The sequence below is a fragment of the Danio aesculapii genome, chromosome 15 (assembly GCF_903798145.1).
Source record: "Danio aesculapii chromosome 15, fDanAes4.1, whole genome shotgun sequence".
In the NCBI taxonomy this organism is placed as follows: domain Eukaryota; kingdom Metazoa; phylum Chordata; class Actinopteri; order Cypriniformes; family Danionidae; genus Danio; species Danio aesculapii.
Window position 1 is genome coordinate 24,781,026 of NC_079449.1, and position 17,592 is coordinate 24,798,617.

Below are 17,592 nucleotides of genomic sequence, written 5' to 3' on the forward strand. Positions count from 1 at the left end.
ATTTAAACCTGTGAAGTACATATACCCTATTTTATTTGAAATTTCAATGTAAATTCGGTCACACTTCATTTTAAGGTATACAATTCTCACTTTTAACTATGCCTTTTGCCTCAATGTCCTAATTTTCTGCTTATAATAGTTATGAAAGTAGTAGTTGTGTTTAGGTATTAAGTAGGGTTAGGGATGTAGAATATCATGCACGGTATGTACTTCACAAGTACAAATAAACAGCCAATTTAATAACAGACGGGTAACTTAATAAATCACTAGTTAATAGTGAGAAATTGGTCAAATTTCTCACTATTAACTAGTGGCTTATTATCTGTCTGTTATTAAATTGGCTGTTTATATGTACTTATGAAGTACATATACCCTGTTTTATTTTAAATTTGACTAAATTATGACTACATTAACAATGACTTTTGCCTCAATAAATCGTAATTTGCTACTTATAATAGTTATGAAAGTAGTAGTTGTGCTTAGATGTTAAGTATGGTTAGGGATTTATAATATCTGTACTTCATAAGTACAAATTAACAGCCAAATTAAAAATATACGGGTAACTTAATCCACCAACTTAATTTCAGCCACTAGTTAATAGTGAGAAAATGGTCCCTAAGCTTGTTATTGCAAATGTATTAAAATGTTTATAGATTAAAACAAATATGGATTTAATGAGCAATGCAGAACCTTACCTTACCTAATAAATCCAGAGAAACTGACAAATTTCAAGTGGATGTATATTTAAATAATGTTTTTTTTTTTTTTATATGTTAACCATGATTTTAACTCAAAACTAAAATGAATAAAACTATACTAAAAACTATCAAAAATTTTTTACATGCCTCAAAAAATTTGAAATAATGCTTATCACCGAACATCTATTATTTTGATGTAAACAGTGGTTGCTGCCATAGATATGAGTATGAGTATCTATGAGTAGCTGCTATGGTAGTTTTACGATTGCTCCATGAGCCAATGAGCCGTTAGGAATCCGCCCACTTCAGGAATCAACCGAGCGGATTGACCAATTGGAAAACCAGGATTAAAAAGATCCGAGCCAAATGACGAATCAGGAACAGAGGATCAACACGCTACTCTACTCTTCCCACTGACGCCAACTCACCGCTGCCAAACCACCCTGACGGAAGAACAACCTGTCAAAAACACTTAACCTGTCACTTAAACCAGACAATCAAAATGTTTCTTCGCGTCTTAGAAATTATATATTTCATTTACTTCGCGTCGCACATTCCAATTACCCTGCTGGTTGATCTTCAAGCTTTACTTCCCGAACATGTATATCCACCAGAGGTAAGTTCACACTCTCAGCAGTGTTAGTCTTAGGATAAATGTAATTCTTTAACGTTAGTACTTGGTAAATATGATTATCTGCTTCACAGCTGATAAAGCTACTGCACTGGTATGCTGGTGAATTCAAGGACCCGATGATGATGGACCCTCCTGCGTGGTTCAAGTCGTTTGTGTTCTGCGAGGCGCTCGTGCAGCTGCCCTTTTTCCCAGTTGCAGCGTACGCCTTTCTGAAGGGTCAGTTCAGCTCCGGTCAAAGCATCACTTCTGTTAATGATTTGTAAAAGCAGGCGATTTTTAATGGCACAACAGTGACATCTAACGGTCATTAAGCTTCATAACTAAACCAGAATTGTTTTTGAAGCGACTATTTATCCACAGGATTATGGAATTTATGCAATTTTCAAAGGTCTAATGTTATTCCAGACATTAAAAGTCGGGGAATGTTAAATATATGTTGCCTGAGCCATGGATATCAGAGTTTTTAATTGTCATATTATTATTATTTTTTTTCAAAATGCTAATTTCTATACCATTTTTTAATCTTCCTGTTTCACGTTTTGCTTGTTGTTATTCTATTTTCAGTACCATTTTATTCCTATAGATCTTCAATGTGGTCATGTCATTGGCCCATGAACATTTCCTGCTTGTCCAGCTATTTTATAACTGTAAAAAGAGGGAATTTAAGCATACCTTAACGTTAAAACAGCCATTATAATATTATTTATCAATATGTGGACCTTTTTGGATTCTAGCAAACAATAGAAATTAATAATGTAAAACAGGAAATTCGTTAGGACATTGTTATTGTTTACATCCCTCAAAATTATCTATGCCTTTGTCAACTGGCAATCAAATGCAGTTATCAGGCTGTACCTATTCAGTATCTATTCAGTGCTCAAAACAACAGTTGTCTTTTTTCTGTTCATTATAGGTCATGGAAATTCATATAAGTCGGTGGAAATCTGGGAAAAGTCAGGGAATCTGATATTTGGCTTAGAGTGGGAAGCCTGTTTCTGTAAAATGCACTAATGTCTATTTTCATGCTATTAGTACTTAATTCTTGTATCTTTTCCATGTAGTATTATTGCCTATTTATTAGTTACACATGTTTATTTTTAGGTAGGGCTAGTACCTTTTTAAAGATACTGGTACTTATTGGTAGATACTAGATCGCTTTAGATCAGGGGTGACCAATCTCGGTGCTGGAGGGCTTGGAGTGTCCTGCATAGTTTAACTCCAACTTCCTTCAACACACCTGCCTGGAAGTTTCTAGTATACCTAAAATGAGCTTGATTAGCTGGTTCATGTGTGTTTAATTTTGGGGTTGGAACTAAAATATGTAGGACACTGGCCCTCCAGGACCGAGTTTGGGCATCCCTGCTTTAGATAGTAGTACTTATTCTTTAAATATTAGTAGTCACTGCATACTAGTACTTATTTCAGAATTGACTAGTAACTGCTCTACTGTTACTAGTAACAAACTACATTTTGTTACTAGTACATTCTTGCCATTGGTGAGAACCTGTTATAATAACTTAAGCATTTATTTATTACTTATTCATTAGGCTATTTATTAGATAATAGTATCGTTTTTAAATATAGCTGCAATTAAGGGCCAAGCAGTTCAGAGCCATAATGAGCAAAGCAATCCAGAGGCAGAATGAGCAAAGCAGTCCAAGAGCCAAAAGCAACAAGGTTAATGAGTAGCAACAGACCAAGTGAAACAATGAGTTTTTGAATACATTTGAAGTGTGTTTCACTTAAAATATCAGAAAATCATAAAAACAATTAACATATAAACGATGTGTTGGTTTATAACTTTTGACCAATAGGTGGTTAGTTACACATCAGTTACAAACTGAAGTGTTGTGGTCAGTTTTAGGTGAACTTGAAGAACCTAAAGTTTGGTGTCAATATATTTAAGCATTGCAGAGAGACAGCTTTAGATGCAGTTTGGCGTTACACCAGTACATTTGTTGTGTTGTAAATGCTATTTTTATTAGATACTAGTATCTTTTTTTAAATAACTACATGTTTCAATTCTTGTCTTACTAGTTTGCTGTTTTTAAAATCAACTTACAGGGTTCCCACTCTTAACCAAACGTCAAATTTCCTGACTTTCACTGACTAAAAAGCTGAATTTCAATGGCTTATAATAAAGGCACTACTGTGCTTTGCATAAAATTTAAATTGTTTTAGCTTGACTATTTTTTTTCCTTGAATTCAGAAGCCTTCGTGAGGGCAACAACAGATAATGTTTTATTCTTTTTTAATTGAAAGAAACAAGAGTACTCAGTCTTTGAAGTCAATTTAAGTCATTTTGTAGTCAAAGCTCTTGAAATGTACATTTTCCTGCCTTAGTTAACAGGTACAACTTGGTGACTGCATTAACAACATGAAAAGATGAAAAAGGGAACAGGAAAAAAAGCCTAACCATTAACAACAGGCAAAACTTGGTTCACATGTTATGGTATAGAAAAATAAAATGTTTTGACAAATGGAACTAAAATTTAAAGCAACAAACTAAAGTTAATTATATTCCATGACAATGTGTGGAATATAAATTTCTATGATATTCCAGGTCATTTATAATTTAAATAGTGCAGTGAAAACTGTAATTAATATAATTTGTCTTTAAGGAGCCTTATTTCACTTAAACAGTCTCCCATTTTTCTTTACTTTTTAAATTCACTAGGATCTAGCTGTGCTTTGGGAAGTGACCTAAAGATAAAGAGGAGATGCTTCTGTCTATAATTTAGCTGGTATTGGGATGGGATCTAATAAACATGATATTGGTTTAGATGGAGTGAAAGTAATCCATTGTCTCCTACTAGCTACGGTCATATTATTCCAGCTAATTATTGTGCTCGTCTGTTTAATAGGTGGCTGCAAATGGATCAGAACTCCAGCCATCATTTATTCTGTTCATGTGGCCACCACTCTAGTCCCAATTTTAAGCCACATACTTTTCCACAAGTTTCCTTTGACTCCACATCCGGGACCCCAAACATTGAATGAACGGCTAACACTGGTGTCCATTTATGCTCCGTACCTCATCATTCCCATCATGATACTGCTCACCATGCTCTTCAGCGCAACTTACAACTCACCATCTGTGAAAGGAAATGCTCCCTCAAAGGCCAAGAAACAAAGATAATTGCCAGTTCCTCTTTCTACACCCTAAATGAGAGCACAGTATGTATTGATTAAATCCCACCAGGGTTGTAAGTAGTTATTATTTGTTAAATGTGATTTAATCTGTGCCAAATCTCGCATAATTATATGTGATTATTTTTTAACCTCTAGAAATTGTTTACAGATGACAACAGATGTAATTGCAAAATATATTTTTATTCAGATGTTCTTCAGATCTGTATGAGCTTTGTCCAATGCTGAGATTACACATGGTAAATGTAAACAAGAAACGAATTTTCCATAAATTTCCATACTTTTCCATAACTTATACAGAAATTATTTTGGTTTGGTCCCAATAAAAATGCCATGAGGATATGGTATAATTAAAATGACAGGCATTCAAGTCTCAAACAGGAGTTGTAATCATACAGAAAACAAAATATGTACCTGAAGATGTCACATGATGGAATTATTTACAGTAACATGCAAATACTGTATTTTCCTGTTGTAAAAAAAAAAAAAAAAAGATCAGATTTACAAACTAGTTTCCATATAAATAGTATAAATAACTTTTGTATATAAATAGTTTCATCTGAGATTATGATCTATGGTTGGAAAGATTACAAGGATGTGCCTCCAGGAACTGGCCATGCAAAAGCACTCAATGCTCTGAGGTTGAGGCTGAAACAGACGTCTGTTGTCTGCCATTAACTGCTCAATTCAGTTCATCTAGTTTGAGACCCCGCACTTATTAGGAGGTCAATGTGAATCAAGATGCATAGCATCATTTTTCCTGTCCAGCAGAGAGGAAACACAGCACTCTTATTTCTGCAGTATAAACTGATCGATGAATTCACTCTGCTCAGCTTCCACTTTCTGAAGAGCTTCATATTCTATTCGATACCTGCAAAACAAAAAGACGTTTTAGTCTTAGAGAAGAATTCAGAGCATAAACACAATGTTGTTCACTACTTGAAGTGGCTGTATGTAACATACAGAAATCCTTGGTATAAGCAATATTGGTGGCCTAAAATGAATGACAGTTTTGGGTAGATTACTTTGAAACTAGTCAATTGCTGATTCCAGATTATCATGATGAACTGTAGTTTCATTTTAGGTTATGGTTAATGTATTTCAATTACTTTTAGATTACTTTAATTTACCAACTTATGTAACCACATTGTGTTTATTTGGCTAGCACACTGAAATTAATCTGTACTGTGAATTAGTCAATTCAGTGAAATGACAGTTTTGATATTCTTTAATCAAATCCTGACCTACACTTTTCTTATACTCCTCTGATGACATCAGTTTGGCAGCTTGAGTTATTCATGCTTAGTTACTTTGCTGTGAGTGAAAGATGAAAGGAGGAGTCCAAAAATTAAACCCCGCCGCCTACTCAGTGGTCTGTTTCAGATGCAAATACTTCATCAAACTTCTGGTTCAAGCAGATTTTAAGGTTACTAGAAATGGTTATAACATGGTGTTTCACCTATCTTTAGTAAAAGTATTTGTTTCTACAGAGACCCGGAAGGATGTGACTGGGGGTTTCCCATATATCTCCCATATTTTTAATCTTGAAAGTGTTTTGAAATTAATGTCAAAATGTCTGCATTCACTTTCTAGTCATCAAAGCAGTTTGTCGATCATAACCCTTCATAATGCAACCTCTGAATCAACGAATGCATGTACAGTTGAAGTCAGAATTATTAGCCCCCTGTTTATTTTTCCCCCAATTTCTGTTTAACGGAGAGAAGATTTTTTTTTAACACATTGCTAAACATAATAGTGTTAATAACTCATTTCTAATAACTGATTTATTTGTATCTTTGCCATGATGACAGTAAATAATATTTGACTAGATATTTTTCAAGACACTTCTATACAGCTTAAAGTGACATTTAAAGGCTTAACTAGGTTAATTCGGTTAACTAGGCAGGTTAGGGTAATTAGGCAAGTTACAGTATAATGATGGTTTGTTCTGTAGACTATCGGAAAAAATACAGCTTAAAGAGGCTAATAATTTTGACCTTAAAATGGTTTTTTAAAAATTTAAAACTGCCTTTATTCTAGCCAAAATAAAACAAATAAGACTTTTCCAGAAGAAAAAATATTATCAGACATACTGTAAAAATTTCTTTGCTCTGTTAATCATCATTTAGGAAATATTTTTAAAAGAAAAAAAAAAAAAATCAAAGGGGAAGGGGGGCTAATAATTCTGACTTCAACCGCATAATCGCTGACTGACGGACGCACTCCGTATGATAACCTGTTCCCAGATCAGCTTCTGTACACGCCATTTAAAGTGACACAATCTCTGATCAAACAAGTGAAGAGCAGCAAATGGATCTCTTGTTTGATAACAAAGGTGTCACTTGAAGAAAACATATTTGCGAGGTAATGCAAAACATCTTTAAAATGTTTTGTACTTCAATTTCAAGTTTCAACCTAACTTTCAGAATCTGATTACGTAATGCAGATAATGTAATTAGTTGCTAACTAGCACTTTTGTTCTCTTTTGTTTTTCTTTACTTAAAGTAATAAGTTGGAAATAACCATGCAGTAACATAATAGAACTGAATATCTGACCATAATGATGTTGATGTTTTCATAAGCTCTGCAACTCACTAGCAACATATCAGCAGATGAGATTATAGGAAATACACCATTATTATGATCGTTTGATTATTCAGTATATTTGAGAGTTTATCTACCGTTCACTGATTTTCAATACATTACAATACTGAATGTATAAGCATTACTTTTTATGTGTCATAATGGAAGTGAGGTTCTCAGGATCCTTTTTCCTGACAAAAACATCCTTCATATGAAATTCCATCAACTCATGGAACATAGGAAAAATGTTATGCTGTTAAAAGCCATCAAACTTTTGCTATAAAATAAATGATTAATGCATAAAATGTCTGACATACAGCTCCTAACTTAAAGACTGTTTACCTTTCAAGCTGCATTTTCTTTTCTGTAATCAGAGCCTGAAGCTGTTGCTGCTGGGCCTCCCGTTGCTTTTCAACTGATTTCAGCAGATTTCTTGCCCCGATGGCCTGTAGGTGAACAATATGTGAATACAAAACACAAATTTGCAGAGCTAATGATTTAAAACAACAAAGTACCTTCATTTTTTCGGTTTCGGCTTCCTTCGCAAGTTCATCCACAAGTTCAATAAGCCCACCTACAATTTTCTGAAACTGTCCAATCTCTGTTTTCAAAAGCAAAAGGAGAACTTATTGATCTGTACTGCGAAAAGCAAATTCAGTTAAGAAAGATAAACTTCATGATGAGATTAAAAATGAAAAACACTCACTGTCGACAAACTCCTCGCATTCTTCTTTGAGCTCAGTTGTTTTCTGGCTCACATCAGGCTCGAGTACTCGCAGTTTGTTGAGCTCATCAAAATGAAGTCCAGCCTCCGCTAACGGGTCTTTAGCCATGACCAGAGGACCGTAGTCTGCCCGTGTGACTCAATAATGGCTGATAATTAAACAGAAACAGATGTTAGTTAAAAGAAAAACCTGCATAATTTTATTGTATTCAATACTGGCAAATACAGTATTGATTTTGCAACGTACAATGTCTAGACGTCCCAATATTCAATAATATATCACAACAATAATGAACATACATGCTTTATCACTTTAAAATAATGAATAATTACTTATTGTTATTGAACTTTCAGAATGCATTTTAAGAATAATTAGTTTGTTGCATTTGCAATGATGTTCATAAAGACTTTTTCACGTTAATCTGATGTACGACGTGGCTAAAATGTCATTTAATTAGTTTAAAAACAATGTTTTGCTCTTAACACTTATATACAATAATACCATAGAGCATATATATAGATGTGCTTTAACTGCAGACTGTCAGCTTAATTTGAGGGTATTTACATCCAAATCAGGTGAACGCTGTAGGAATTACAACAGTTTGCATATGTACCTCCCATTTGTTAAGGGACCAAAAGTAATGGGGCATAAATAATAATAAATTAAACTTTCACGTTTTAATACTTTGTTGCAAATCATTTGCAGTCAATTACAGCCTGAAGTCTGTAAGTCTTCAGGTGATTTGGATGTAAAACCCCTTAAATTAAAGCTGACCGTCTTCATTTCAAATCCATTGTGTTGGTGTATAGAGCAAAAAAATGTTAGAATTGTGTTAATGTCCCAATATTTAATGTCCTGACTGTATATATATTCTCTTTATTTCAGACACTAGGTCCAATAGTACAAAAGACAATACAAACCACACAATACGTTAAAAAAGACAGTTATGCCAATATTTCATCAAAGGTGACTGATAACGCACCTCAGTAAGCCTAGGGTTTAACAAAAATGCTATTCTGAGAATTCTCCAATCGACAAATAAACATATAGATCAAATTTCTCATCCAAAGCAAAAAATGATCAAACTGTTACCTTACAAAATCATTCACCTGTACTACACCATCTATGTTTTTTTAAGAGTCCTCATACAATCCTTGTGTGCAACCTGCAGCCTATGGAGACTCTCTTTTTTTTAAATTATACCACAGAGGAGCTGTGTATAAAGAACTGCAATAAGTTCTAAAGAGGTTTACCTTAACCTGCTCCGAAAACTTTCTTCCCAGCATATTTGCTTCAGCATTAAACTTTCAACGTTCCCTGTACATGTACTTTTCATCACTCATCTCTTCAGTAATGACATGCCCTAAACATTTAAAACTTGCCCTGACAAATAAAAATCTAGAAAAAACATCGATCTACGTTCTGTGGTTCTACACATCATGTTGTAAACACTCCTTTTTGAATTATGTTGCACATCATATCTCTCTCTACATATATACATTATAATTATTATCACATGTTTAAGCAACTCTTTTTTCCACCACACTTAAATATAAATATAATACAATATAACGTTATAAAAGCTTTAGCAATGATCTAAACAAAAACAATCTGATTCCATCTTAATCTCCTGCAATAAAGCATATGTCAAAACCACAATGAGCTAGCTAACGGATTAGCTAGTTAACGTAGCAGGTTCATTTGAAGTAACGTTACACGAAACTACCACAGTCGTTACATTATATCAACCACGTAAGAGTAGAGTATGTTTACTTAAAAGTTAGATATACTATTGTTCTCAAAATTCGCTTTGTTGCTGATAGGGTCTGGTTGCCATTGAGATAGATAAACACAAACAAACAAACCAGCTGGGAACTCCACAATCTTATTAAAATTTATATACAATATTTACAATAACTGCACAAAATGACACTTTATAAAGTAAAATAAACTAGTAAATGTCATAACCCTACCTGACTTTTGTTTGGTTATGTGGCACTTCTGTTGGACCGAGCGACCGCTTCCTCGCATCTGTCTGACTGTCTGGCGACGGCCCGTCCAACTCATGATGAAATAGAGGGGTGTACGAGTGCATCTAAAATATATTTATGTTTGAGATATTGCTTTCTTTAAATTAAATAAACACCATTATGTGTGTTAAATAATTTAATAATTGCTTGTGTTATTTGTTTCGCAATAGTGTTGTAAAACACATTTATAGTCAACCTTTAAAAACCTACCCCCCTTTAATATTGTAAACGTCCATGTGTGAACTCATCCTGCAGTTCTGCATCAGACCCATATGCGCGCGCGAGACAACGGATGGAAAGCTAAACTGAGTCAAAATCACAAGAAGAAGAGTGAATGGCAACAACTTAAGGGCGCCAAACTCTAAAAAGATGTTATTTTGTCATATTTCATATATCTAACAGGTAAGTTTAGTAACAGGAACGTTTACTATTTATGTTTAACGTTCGCTCATTCACTGCCTGATAGCATTTTAGCTAACTAGTAACGTTAGTACAATTTGCTGTCAATATTATGTAACGTTAATTTGTAAACAGCAGATAAGAGTCTTGTTAATTTTAAATTAACGTAAAGATTCAGATCTCTCGTTTTTATGAATAAAAGACGAGGAGAATACATTTTATTTGTGTATGTATTTAAATTGTTGTGGATTATATATATTTTTTTCAGATTAGATTAGATTAGATTTGACTTTATTGTCATTACACATGTATAAGTCTTTGTCATTACACATGTATAAGTACAAGGCAACAAAATGTAGGTTAAGGTCTAACCAGGACTGCAATAGCAGCAAGTGCAGGATATAGGTATAAGTTATCAACAGTGGTGGAAAGAGTACTGAAAAATCATACCCAAGTAAAAGTACCATTACTTGCCTAAAAATGTAGTGCGAGTAAAAGTATCTAGTAAATATTACTCAAAATATGAGTAAAAAGTAGCACTTTCAAAAGTACTCAAGAGTAGTGAGTATTACGCAGTAAAAAGCTGATGCATTTACATGTAATTTGAGGATGTGTGAAAATGGCAGGCACACAACGTCATAAGACGTTAATATTAGGTTATATTTAGGTTGTGATGTCAGGTGACCAAAATTCAATGTCTAGCCAGCATCTAAGGACAACGTTATTTTGACGTCCAATAACACAATCAAAAGACATTGATATTTGGTTGTTTTTAGGTTGTGTTAGAAAGTGATCAAAATCCAACGTCGAGCCAACATCTTAAATCAACATCATATTGACGTCACTTACTGACATTTATTTGTCAGGTATGGCAACCAAAATCCAACGTCTGATAGACGTCATAGTGGTAACGTCCACACAACGTCAAGCTGTTACATCATTAGACATAGATATTTGGTTGATTTTAGGTTGGACATTGATGTCCTGACGTTGGGTTCTGATGACAACTCAATTTTTATTTCCAAACAAAATGCAACGTCCCAATGACACTGGGGTACAACGTCAATCTGATGTCATGTTGACCACCTGTGCCTGCTGGTCATTTCAGTCATCATACAGTAAACATCCATCATCTTCTCATCAGTGACATGCATCTAAACCAGGGGTGTCCAAACTTGGTCCTGGAGGGCCAGTGTCCTGCTGAGTTTAGCTCCAACTTGCTTCAACACACCTGCCAGGAGGTTTCTAGTATATCTAGTAAGAGCTTGATTAGCTGGTTCAGGTGTGTTTGATTAGGGTTGGAGCTAATCTCTCCTTGACACCGGCCCTCCAAGACCGAGTTTGGGTCATTGCGTGTAAGGATTTTGGACACTTTTAATGCTTCCGAACAGTTTGCGGCAATTATAAATCGACCATATCTTGAGGTTGTTCAGTATGATGCGATTGACCTTCTATGTGTTATTTGATTGGACAGAAATCACAGGACAGATTTTTCTAATCCCCGTAGACTAGAAAAAAATAAAGTAGTGATTGCAGGTTGAAGGAAAGTAGTGGAGTAAAAGTACTGATACTGCACTAAAAATGTACTCAAGGGAGAGTAAAAAGTATATATTTTTAAAACTACTCAGTAAGGTACAATTCCTGAGAAAAACTACTCAATTACAGTAGTCTGAGTATTTGTAATTTGTTTCTTTACACCACTGGTTATAAAGTGCAATTGTAGAAAAACTGGGTTATATTTACTGATAGATGTACTATGAACATTATATACAGGTTGTATTAACTATTTCTGTGCCTGACGATCGGGTTGTCGTGGTCCTAACCTTCAACCACCTCCCATTTCACAACCCACCGGTCCCTTACGGCTTGGTGCAGAGGCAGCAGTAATTCGGTCGATGTACTGCTCCGTTTTGGTAAAGAAGAAGCTGAGCCGAAAGCTTTTAATTTACCTGTCAATCTACGTTCCTACTCTCACCTATGACCCAAAGCTCATGACCGAAATACAAGCAGCCGAAATGAGTTTCCTTCCAAGGGTAGCAGGGCGCACTCTTATGGATAGGGTGAGGAGCTCTGACACTCGGGAGGAGCCGCTGCTCCTCCACATCGAGAGAAGTCAACTGAGGTGGCTTGGGCATCTGTTTCGGATGCCTCCTGGACGGCTACCTAGGGAGGTGTTCCAGGCATGTTCCACCGGGAGGAGGCCTCGGGGAAGACCCAGGACACGCTAGAGGGACCATGTCTCTCGGTTTGCCTGGGAACGCCTCGGGATCCCCCGGAGGAGCTGGAGGAAGTGTCTAGGGAGAGGGAAGTCTGGGGTTCTCTCCTAAGACTGGTGCCCCCATGACCCGGCCCTGGAAAAGTGGCAGAATATAAATGAATGAATATATTAATTATGATATATATATATATATATATATATATATATATATATATATATATATATATATATATATATATAGTGGGAGACAGAGATCAAAAGGATGACAGTTCTGGGGAAAAAGCTGTTCCTCCATCTACTGGTTTTTGTCCGGGGGAACTTGAAAAGCTTGTCGAAAGGCAGGACAGGAAACAGTCTGTGAGCAGGGTGAGAGGAGCCCTTAAGAATATTGCGTGCTTGGCGCAGACAGTGTTTCTTCTCGATGTCTTCAGTGCCTGGAAGTGGGGTTCCTGTGATGAGATGGGCAGTTTTCACCACCCACTGCAGTGCCTTACGCTCAGCAACAGCAGCTTCCATACCAGACTGTGATGCAGTTGGTCAGAATGCTCTCTTGAATGCTCTTTTGCGCAGTAGCCTTTTTAGCACACATTAAAACAGAATTAGTAGTACTTTACAAAAACAAGTTTTTGTAAAAGTAGAAAACTTCAATCTGATATGCAAATTTGTTGCTGTTTTTTACTATTTAACATTTTGGCTTTTAAATGTCATTACAGATGTAGAAACATGCCTCTGTCAACTCAGTCCCAATCCGATGTTGACCAGTACATCCTGATAGCCAGTTTGGACAATGCAAGGAATCTTTCCAACATCCTAAAAGCCATCTCTTTCAAGGACCATGCCATCTTCAATGCAACACAGAATGGGTTGAAAGTCACGGTTGAGGACTCCAAATGCCTTCAGGCCAATGCATTCATTCAGGTTGGTGTTAGCAGACAAATTCAGACAGGTTCAGTTGAGAACAGTTGAATTTATAAGCATATTTGTGTATTTTTTTGACATCAGGCTGATATTTTTCAAGAATACATCATCAAAGAGGATGCAGTTGGCTTTCAGGTTAACTTAACTGTTCTTCTAGATTGCCTCACCATCTTTGGGGGAAGCACAGTGCCAGGTGTGTATTACAATTGTGATGCAGTCTTTTTTTTGGAAATGTAACATTCATTCATTCATTTTATTTTCGGCTTAGTCCTTTTATTAATCTGAGACCGCCAACTTGTGCAGCATATGTTTTACGCAGCAGATGCCTTTCCAGCCGCAACCCATCACTAGGAAACATCCATACACACTCATTCACTCACATACACTACGGCCAATTTAGCTTACCCAATTCACCTATAGGGTATGTCTTTGGACTGTGGGGGAAACCCACTCAAACACTGGGAGAACACGCAAACTCCACACAGAAATGCCAACTGACCCAACCCTGGGCTCAAACCAGCGACCTTCTTGCTGTGAGGCGATTGTGCTACCAACTGCGCCACCATAAGTTTAACTTAATAAATGTTTTTATCTTATCATCAAGGTGTGTGCACCGCCTTGAGAATGTGCTACAATGGATATGGATATCCACTGACTTTGTTCCTGGAGGAAGGTGGTGTGGTCACTGTATGCAAGATTAACACACAGGAGCCCGAGGAGCCCATAGACTTTGACTTTTGCAGCACAAACGTGACCAACAAGGTGATTCTGCAGTCGGACAGTCTTAAAGAAGCTTTCTCTGAGCTGGACATGACCAGTGAAGTTCTACAGATTACCATGTCACCGAGCCATCCTTACTTCAGGTACAGTAATTTTGAACATGACTTGTTTGGAGTAATTTGAATAAGGGATGTCCCGATCAGGTTTTTTTGCCCCCGAGTCATTTGATTTTGAGTATCTACTGACACCGAATCCCGATTCGATACTTCTATAATACATAAAAAAAGAATAAAGAAGAGTGAAGAAACAGAACAAGGATATTCCCTATTTTTTAAACAATTCATCTTATTTTAACATTCAACAACTCAGAGCACTTCTGTGAGGTAGCTTGAACAATCAAGCAATAAATAACATACATTCTTCACTTATCAACTGTAGTGCAACATTTAATTATAAAAAAAATTTAATATAACAACAAATAGCACCTCAACTTAAAATGCCCAGCAGGCAATCCCAAGTTTACATATCTCACAGTTTGCTATCGCAATGTTATTGTCATCAACTTTATAATATCTTCAGACCGCAGACATACTCGCGCTTACCGCTTCAAGCTGCTTCCGTGTTCTACTTTGCAGGCATTTAACCAATAGCGTCTCTGCAACAAAGTGATGTCATGCTGCACACACTGCTGCGGTCAAGAAGCAAGTCAAGAAAGAGGTCTAACTAAAGATGTGTTAAAAATAATGAGAATATATATATATATTGATTTCCGATCACATGATGGGATCTGGACATGCCTAATTTAAATGTTTTAGTTTTTCCATATGATTAAAAAAAACTGCTCACGAGGCTGCATTTATTTTATCAAAAATTGGGAAATAACAGTACATTTGTGAAATATTCTTACAATTTACAGTACGTGTTTTCATTGATATATTTAAGAATGCTGTTCAGTCGTGTGATGGCAAATCTCAACTTTCAACACAATTTTTCCAGTCTTCAACACCTCATGATTCTCCAGAAATCATTCAAAAACACTGATTTCATGCTTGTAAAAGCTTTTAAAATCTTTTTTCCTTTTCTTCCTAGATTATCCACATTTGGTAATTCTGGAAATGCCCATTATGATTATCCCAAGGACTCAGACATGATGGAGCTGTTCCAGTGTACAAAAATACAGACCAACAGGTAGCAAAACAGATGAACTTTTTCACACTTTCCTTTCGTTTCTCGTTTTGTTTGGTCCAGATCAAAAAAGAAAACTGAGACGGGTAATCCTGGTTCACTTAGAACTCAAATGACCATTTTCCACACTGCACCTAAAGATGCCAAACCAGGGCTCGACAATACAGACTGCCCGATGGCCCGGGGCCAGTACATACATATACCGGTACATACATACATACATACATACATACATACATGCATGCATACATACAAATACATACGTATGTGCGTGCATGCATGTGTGTGTATGTATATATATATATATATATATATATATATATATATATATATATATATATATATATATATATATATATATACATATACATATATATATATATATATATATATATATATATATATATATATATATATATATATATACATATATACACACACTATCAAATAGCTATTAACTTTTTTTTTTGGTGGGGCCAGTGAAAATAAGGGCAAATAAAAATTGGAACCAGTAGAAAAATCTTTAGCGTTGAACCCTGCAAACAGAAAGGCATAAAGAAAGATTTACATGCTAATTGGTCAGCTTTTATTAAATATATTTTTGACAAAATTTACCAAACCTTCAAAACAGTCAGTAAAAAGAGGGGTAAAAAATAAACCAGTATATTAACATCACAACAGTATAATAGTATAATAATCGAAGTGTTTCGATTAATAGATTGTTAATTGATCTGTGTTTTGTATATCATATTTCATTAAATTCACTGTGATTTCAGTTTTTCTGGACAGTCTAATAATAATCAAAATGCAAAATAAAATTAAATGCAGTTAATCTTCCTTAAAGCTAAAAACTTTATCATCTCTTACTCATGAAATCTTTAAACTCACATGAAACCCTAACTTTGAAGCCTTTAAAACAAATGCTAATGATGAATCTGCATTTTATTTTGCTCAATATTTGCCATTGTTCCACAAACCGCATGCAATTCAATCTGTGGTGCCTGGTCATCTATGATCCCTGCTTGACAACAGACATCTAGTGATGTGAGAAATGTTGTTTAGCACACTGCAATGTCATTGCTAGTACAATATACTGTACTCTGGTACAATAAAAGCACAGTAAACAAAGTCACTAAGATTAATTTTCTCTTATATTTATTCTCAAAGGTATAAGATGTCCCTGTTGAAACCCTCCACAAAAGCCTTGGCCCTGTCCTGTAAAGTGTCGGTCAGAACTGACAGTCGAGGCTTCCTCTCTCTACAGTATCTCGTGAGGAATGACGATGGTCAGATTTGTTTTGTGGAGTACTACTGCTGCCCGGATGAAGAAGTGGAGGAGGAATAGGTTTATGCATGATGATCTCCATCTTTCTTTTTTTAGATTTACAATGTATGTAGTTTGTCCGACGTTATCAGTTATTTAAATTAAAATAGAAATGAATGCCATAAACCAAATAAACTTCTATCAATTAAGAAATGGTTTATCCTATAATAAAAATGTACTTTCCTATTTACTCACCTCAAAATGTTTCTGTTTTTTTCTCTGTTGTATAATAAGACATTGAAAATAAAAGATAAGATATTTTGAAGAATGTTGGAAACTGGTAGTCAACTGGAAGTTAAAAGTGAGTGAATGATGACAGATAAATTATTTAAGTTGAATTATCCCTTTTAATTAGTATCGTTCTATTAAGTTTGGACAACTCCCTGTGTAATCGGCAGGGGGCGCAAGAGAATTGTGTGTTAGGCATTTGCTGTCGCTGCTTGATGTTTTAATAAATATTAAATATGTTAAAAATAGACATGTTTTCAATTATGCTTTTAGTGTTCACCCTAATGTATGTTTGTTTACACACATTTTATTAATGTTCCTTTTCTCAAAGTACTATTTTAATAATTCCTAACGGCCGTTGTTTATTTACACTCATCTAAATGATTAGAATACAACAAGTTAATTTGTTGTCTCAGCCTTTAAATGTTTAATGGGTTTTCATTTTCTTCCACGAACGCGTTGTGAGGCAAACAGGCGGCTTGATGTTGATTCCGGCTGAAAGAGGGTCCCAGAACAGCGCGCGCTGCTCGAGCGGTCGCCTCGCTCGCGACCAATCGCTTCTTCACTCGCAGCTGTCGAGGCAACACTGTTTCCGGGCAGAGGAGCGCCACAGGAGCAAAACAAGCGCACTTCTGTCGCCCTCTCATCTCAGCGGGTTCCTGCCCTGATGCATGAGTTGCTCACTGAAGCTGCAGAGAAATCCACCAGAAACAGGCCAGCTACTGCAAATTATACATTTACAGCAACACTGCAAACACAGTAAAATACCAATGGTTCCAG

General features: G+C 35.7%; 3 protein-coding genes across 4 annotated transcripts; 2 read left to right on the forward strand and 1 right to left on the reverse strand.

The window, feature by feature from the left end:
• The first annotated feature begins 1,090 nt into the window (after positions 1-1,090).
• Positions 1,091-4,860, forward strand: tmem97 (transmembrane protein 97). The gene is made up of 3 exons (XM_056473014.1): positions 1,091-1,314; positions 1,404-1,548; positions 4,197-4,860. Exons 1-3 carry the CDS (start codon positions 1,201-1,203, stop codon positions 4,469-4,471), a joined length of 534 nt encoding a protein of 177 aa, XP_056328989.1. The 5' UTR covers positions 1,091-1,200; the 3' UTR covers positions 4,472-4,860.
• On the reverse strand, positions 4,647-9,847 carry ift20 (intraflagellar transport 20 homolog (Chlamydomonas)). The gene is made up of 5 exons (XM_056473013.1): positions 9,764-9,847; positions 7,772-7,938; positions 7,581-7,666; positions 7,408-7,511; positions 4,647-5,353 (listed from the first exon to the last, which is right to left on the reverse strand). The coding sequence occupies exons 2-5, from the start codon at positions 7,896-7,898 to the stop codon at positions 5,272-5,274; spliced, it is 399 nt and encodes a 132-aa protein (XP_056328988.1). The 5' UTR covers positions 7,899-7,938; positions 9,764-9,847; the 3' UTR covers positions 4,647-5,271.
• Positions 9,848-10,094: 247 nt separating this feature from the next.
• On the forward strand, positions 10,095-17,060 carry rad1 (RAD1 homolog (S. pombe)). Of its 2 annotated transcripts, none has more exons than XM_056473009.1 (6): positions 10,095-10,222; positions 13,151-13,355; positions 13,440-13,548; positions 13,960-14,218; positions 15,165-15,263; positions 16,428-17,060. In XM_056473009.1, the coding sequence occupies exons 2-6, from the start codon at positions 13,161-13,163 to the stop codon at positions 16,603-16,605; spliced, it is 840 nt and encodes a 279-aa protein (XP_056328984.1). In that variant the 5' UTR covers positions 10,095-10,222; positions 13,151-13,160; the 3' UTR covers positions 16,606-17,060. The 2 variants fall into 2 exon arrangements, with proteins under 2 accessions (XP_056328984.1, XP_056328985.1); XM_056473010.1 differs by lacking the exon at positions 15,165-15,263 and adding an exon at positions 15,324-15,465 and having other exon boundaries at positions 16,428-16,518.
• The last annotated feature ends 532 nt before the right edge of the window (positions 17,061-17,592 follow it).

Coding starts and splice junctions, on each gene's coding strand:
- tmem97 (XM_056473014.1), top strand. CDS start 1,201: ATGTTTCTTCGCGTCTTAGAAATTATATATTTCATTTACTTCGCGTCG. Junction 1,315..1,403: donor AACATGTATATCCACCAGAG/GTAAGTTCACAC, acceptor TCTGCTTCACAG/CTGATAAAGCTACTGCACTG. Junction 1,549..4,196: donor AGCGTACGCCTTTCTGAAGG/GTCAGTTCAGCT, acceptor TCTGTTTAATAG/GTGGCTGCAAATGGATCAGA.
- ift20 (XM_056473013.1), bottom strand. CDS start 7,898: ATGGCTAAAGACCCGTTAGCGGAGGCTGGACTTCATTTTGATGAGCTC. Junction 7,512..7,580: donor CCGAAACCGAAAAAATGAAG/GTACTTTGTTGT, acceptor GTTCACCTACAG/GCCATCGGGGCAAGAAATCT. Junction 5,354..7,407: donor AAGAAAATGCAGCTTGAAAG/GTAAACAGTCTT, acceptor TTTGTTTTGCAG/GTATCGAATAGAATATGAAG.
- rad1 (XM_056473009.1), top strand. CDS start 13,161: ATGCCTCTGTCAACTCAGTCCCAATCCGATGTTGACCAGTACATCCTG. Junction 13,356..13,439: donor AGGCCAATGCATTCATTCAG/GTTGGTGTTAGC, acceptor TTTTGACATCAG/GCTGATATTTTTCAAGAATA. Junction 14,219..15,164: donor CCGAGCCATCCTTACTTCAG/GTACAGTAATTT, acceptor TTTTCTTCCTAG/ATTATCCACATTTGGTAATT.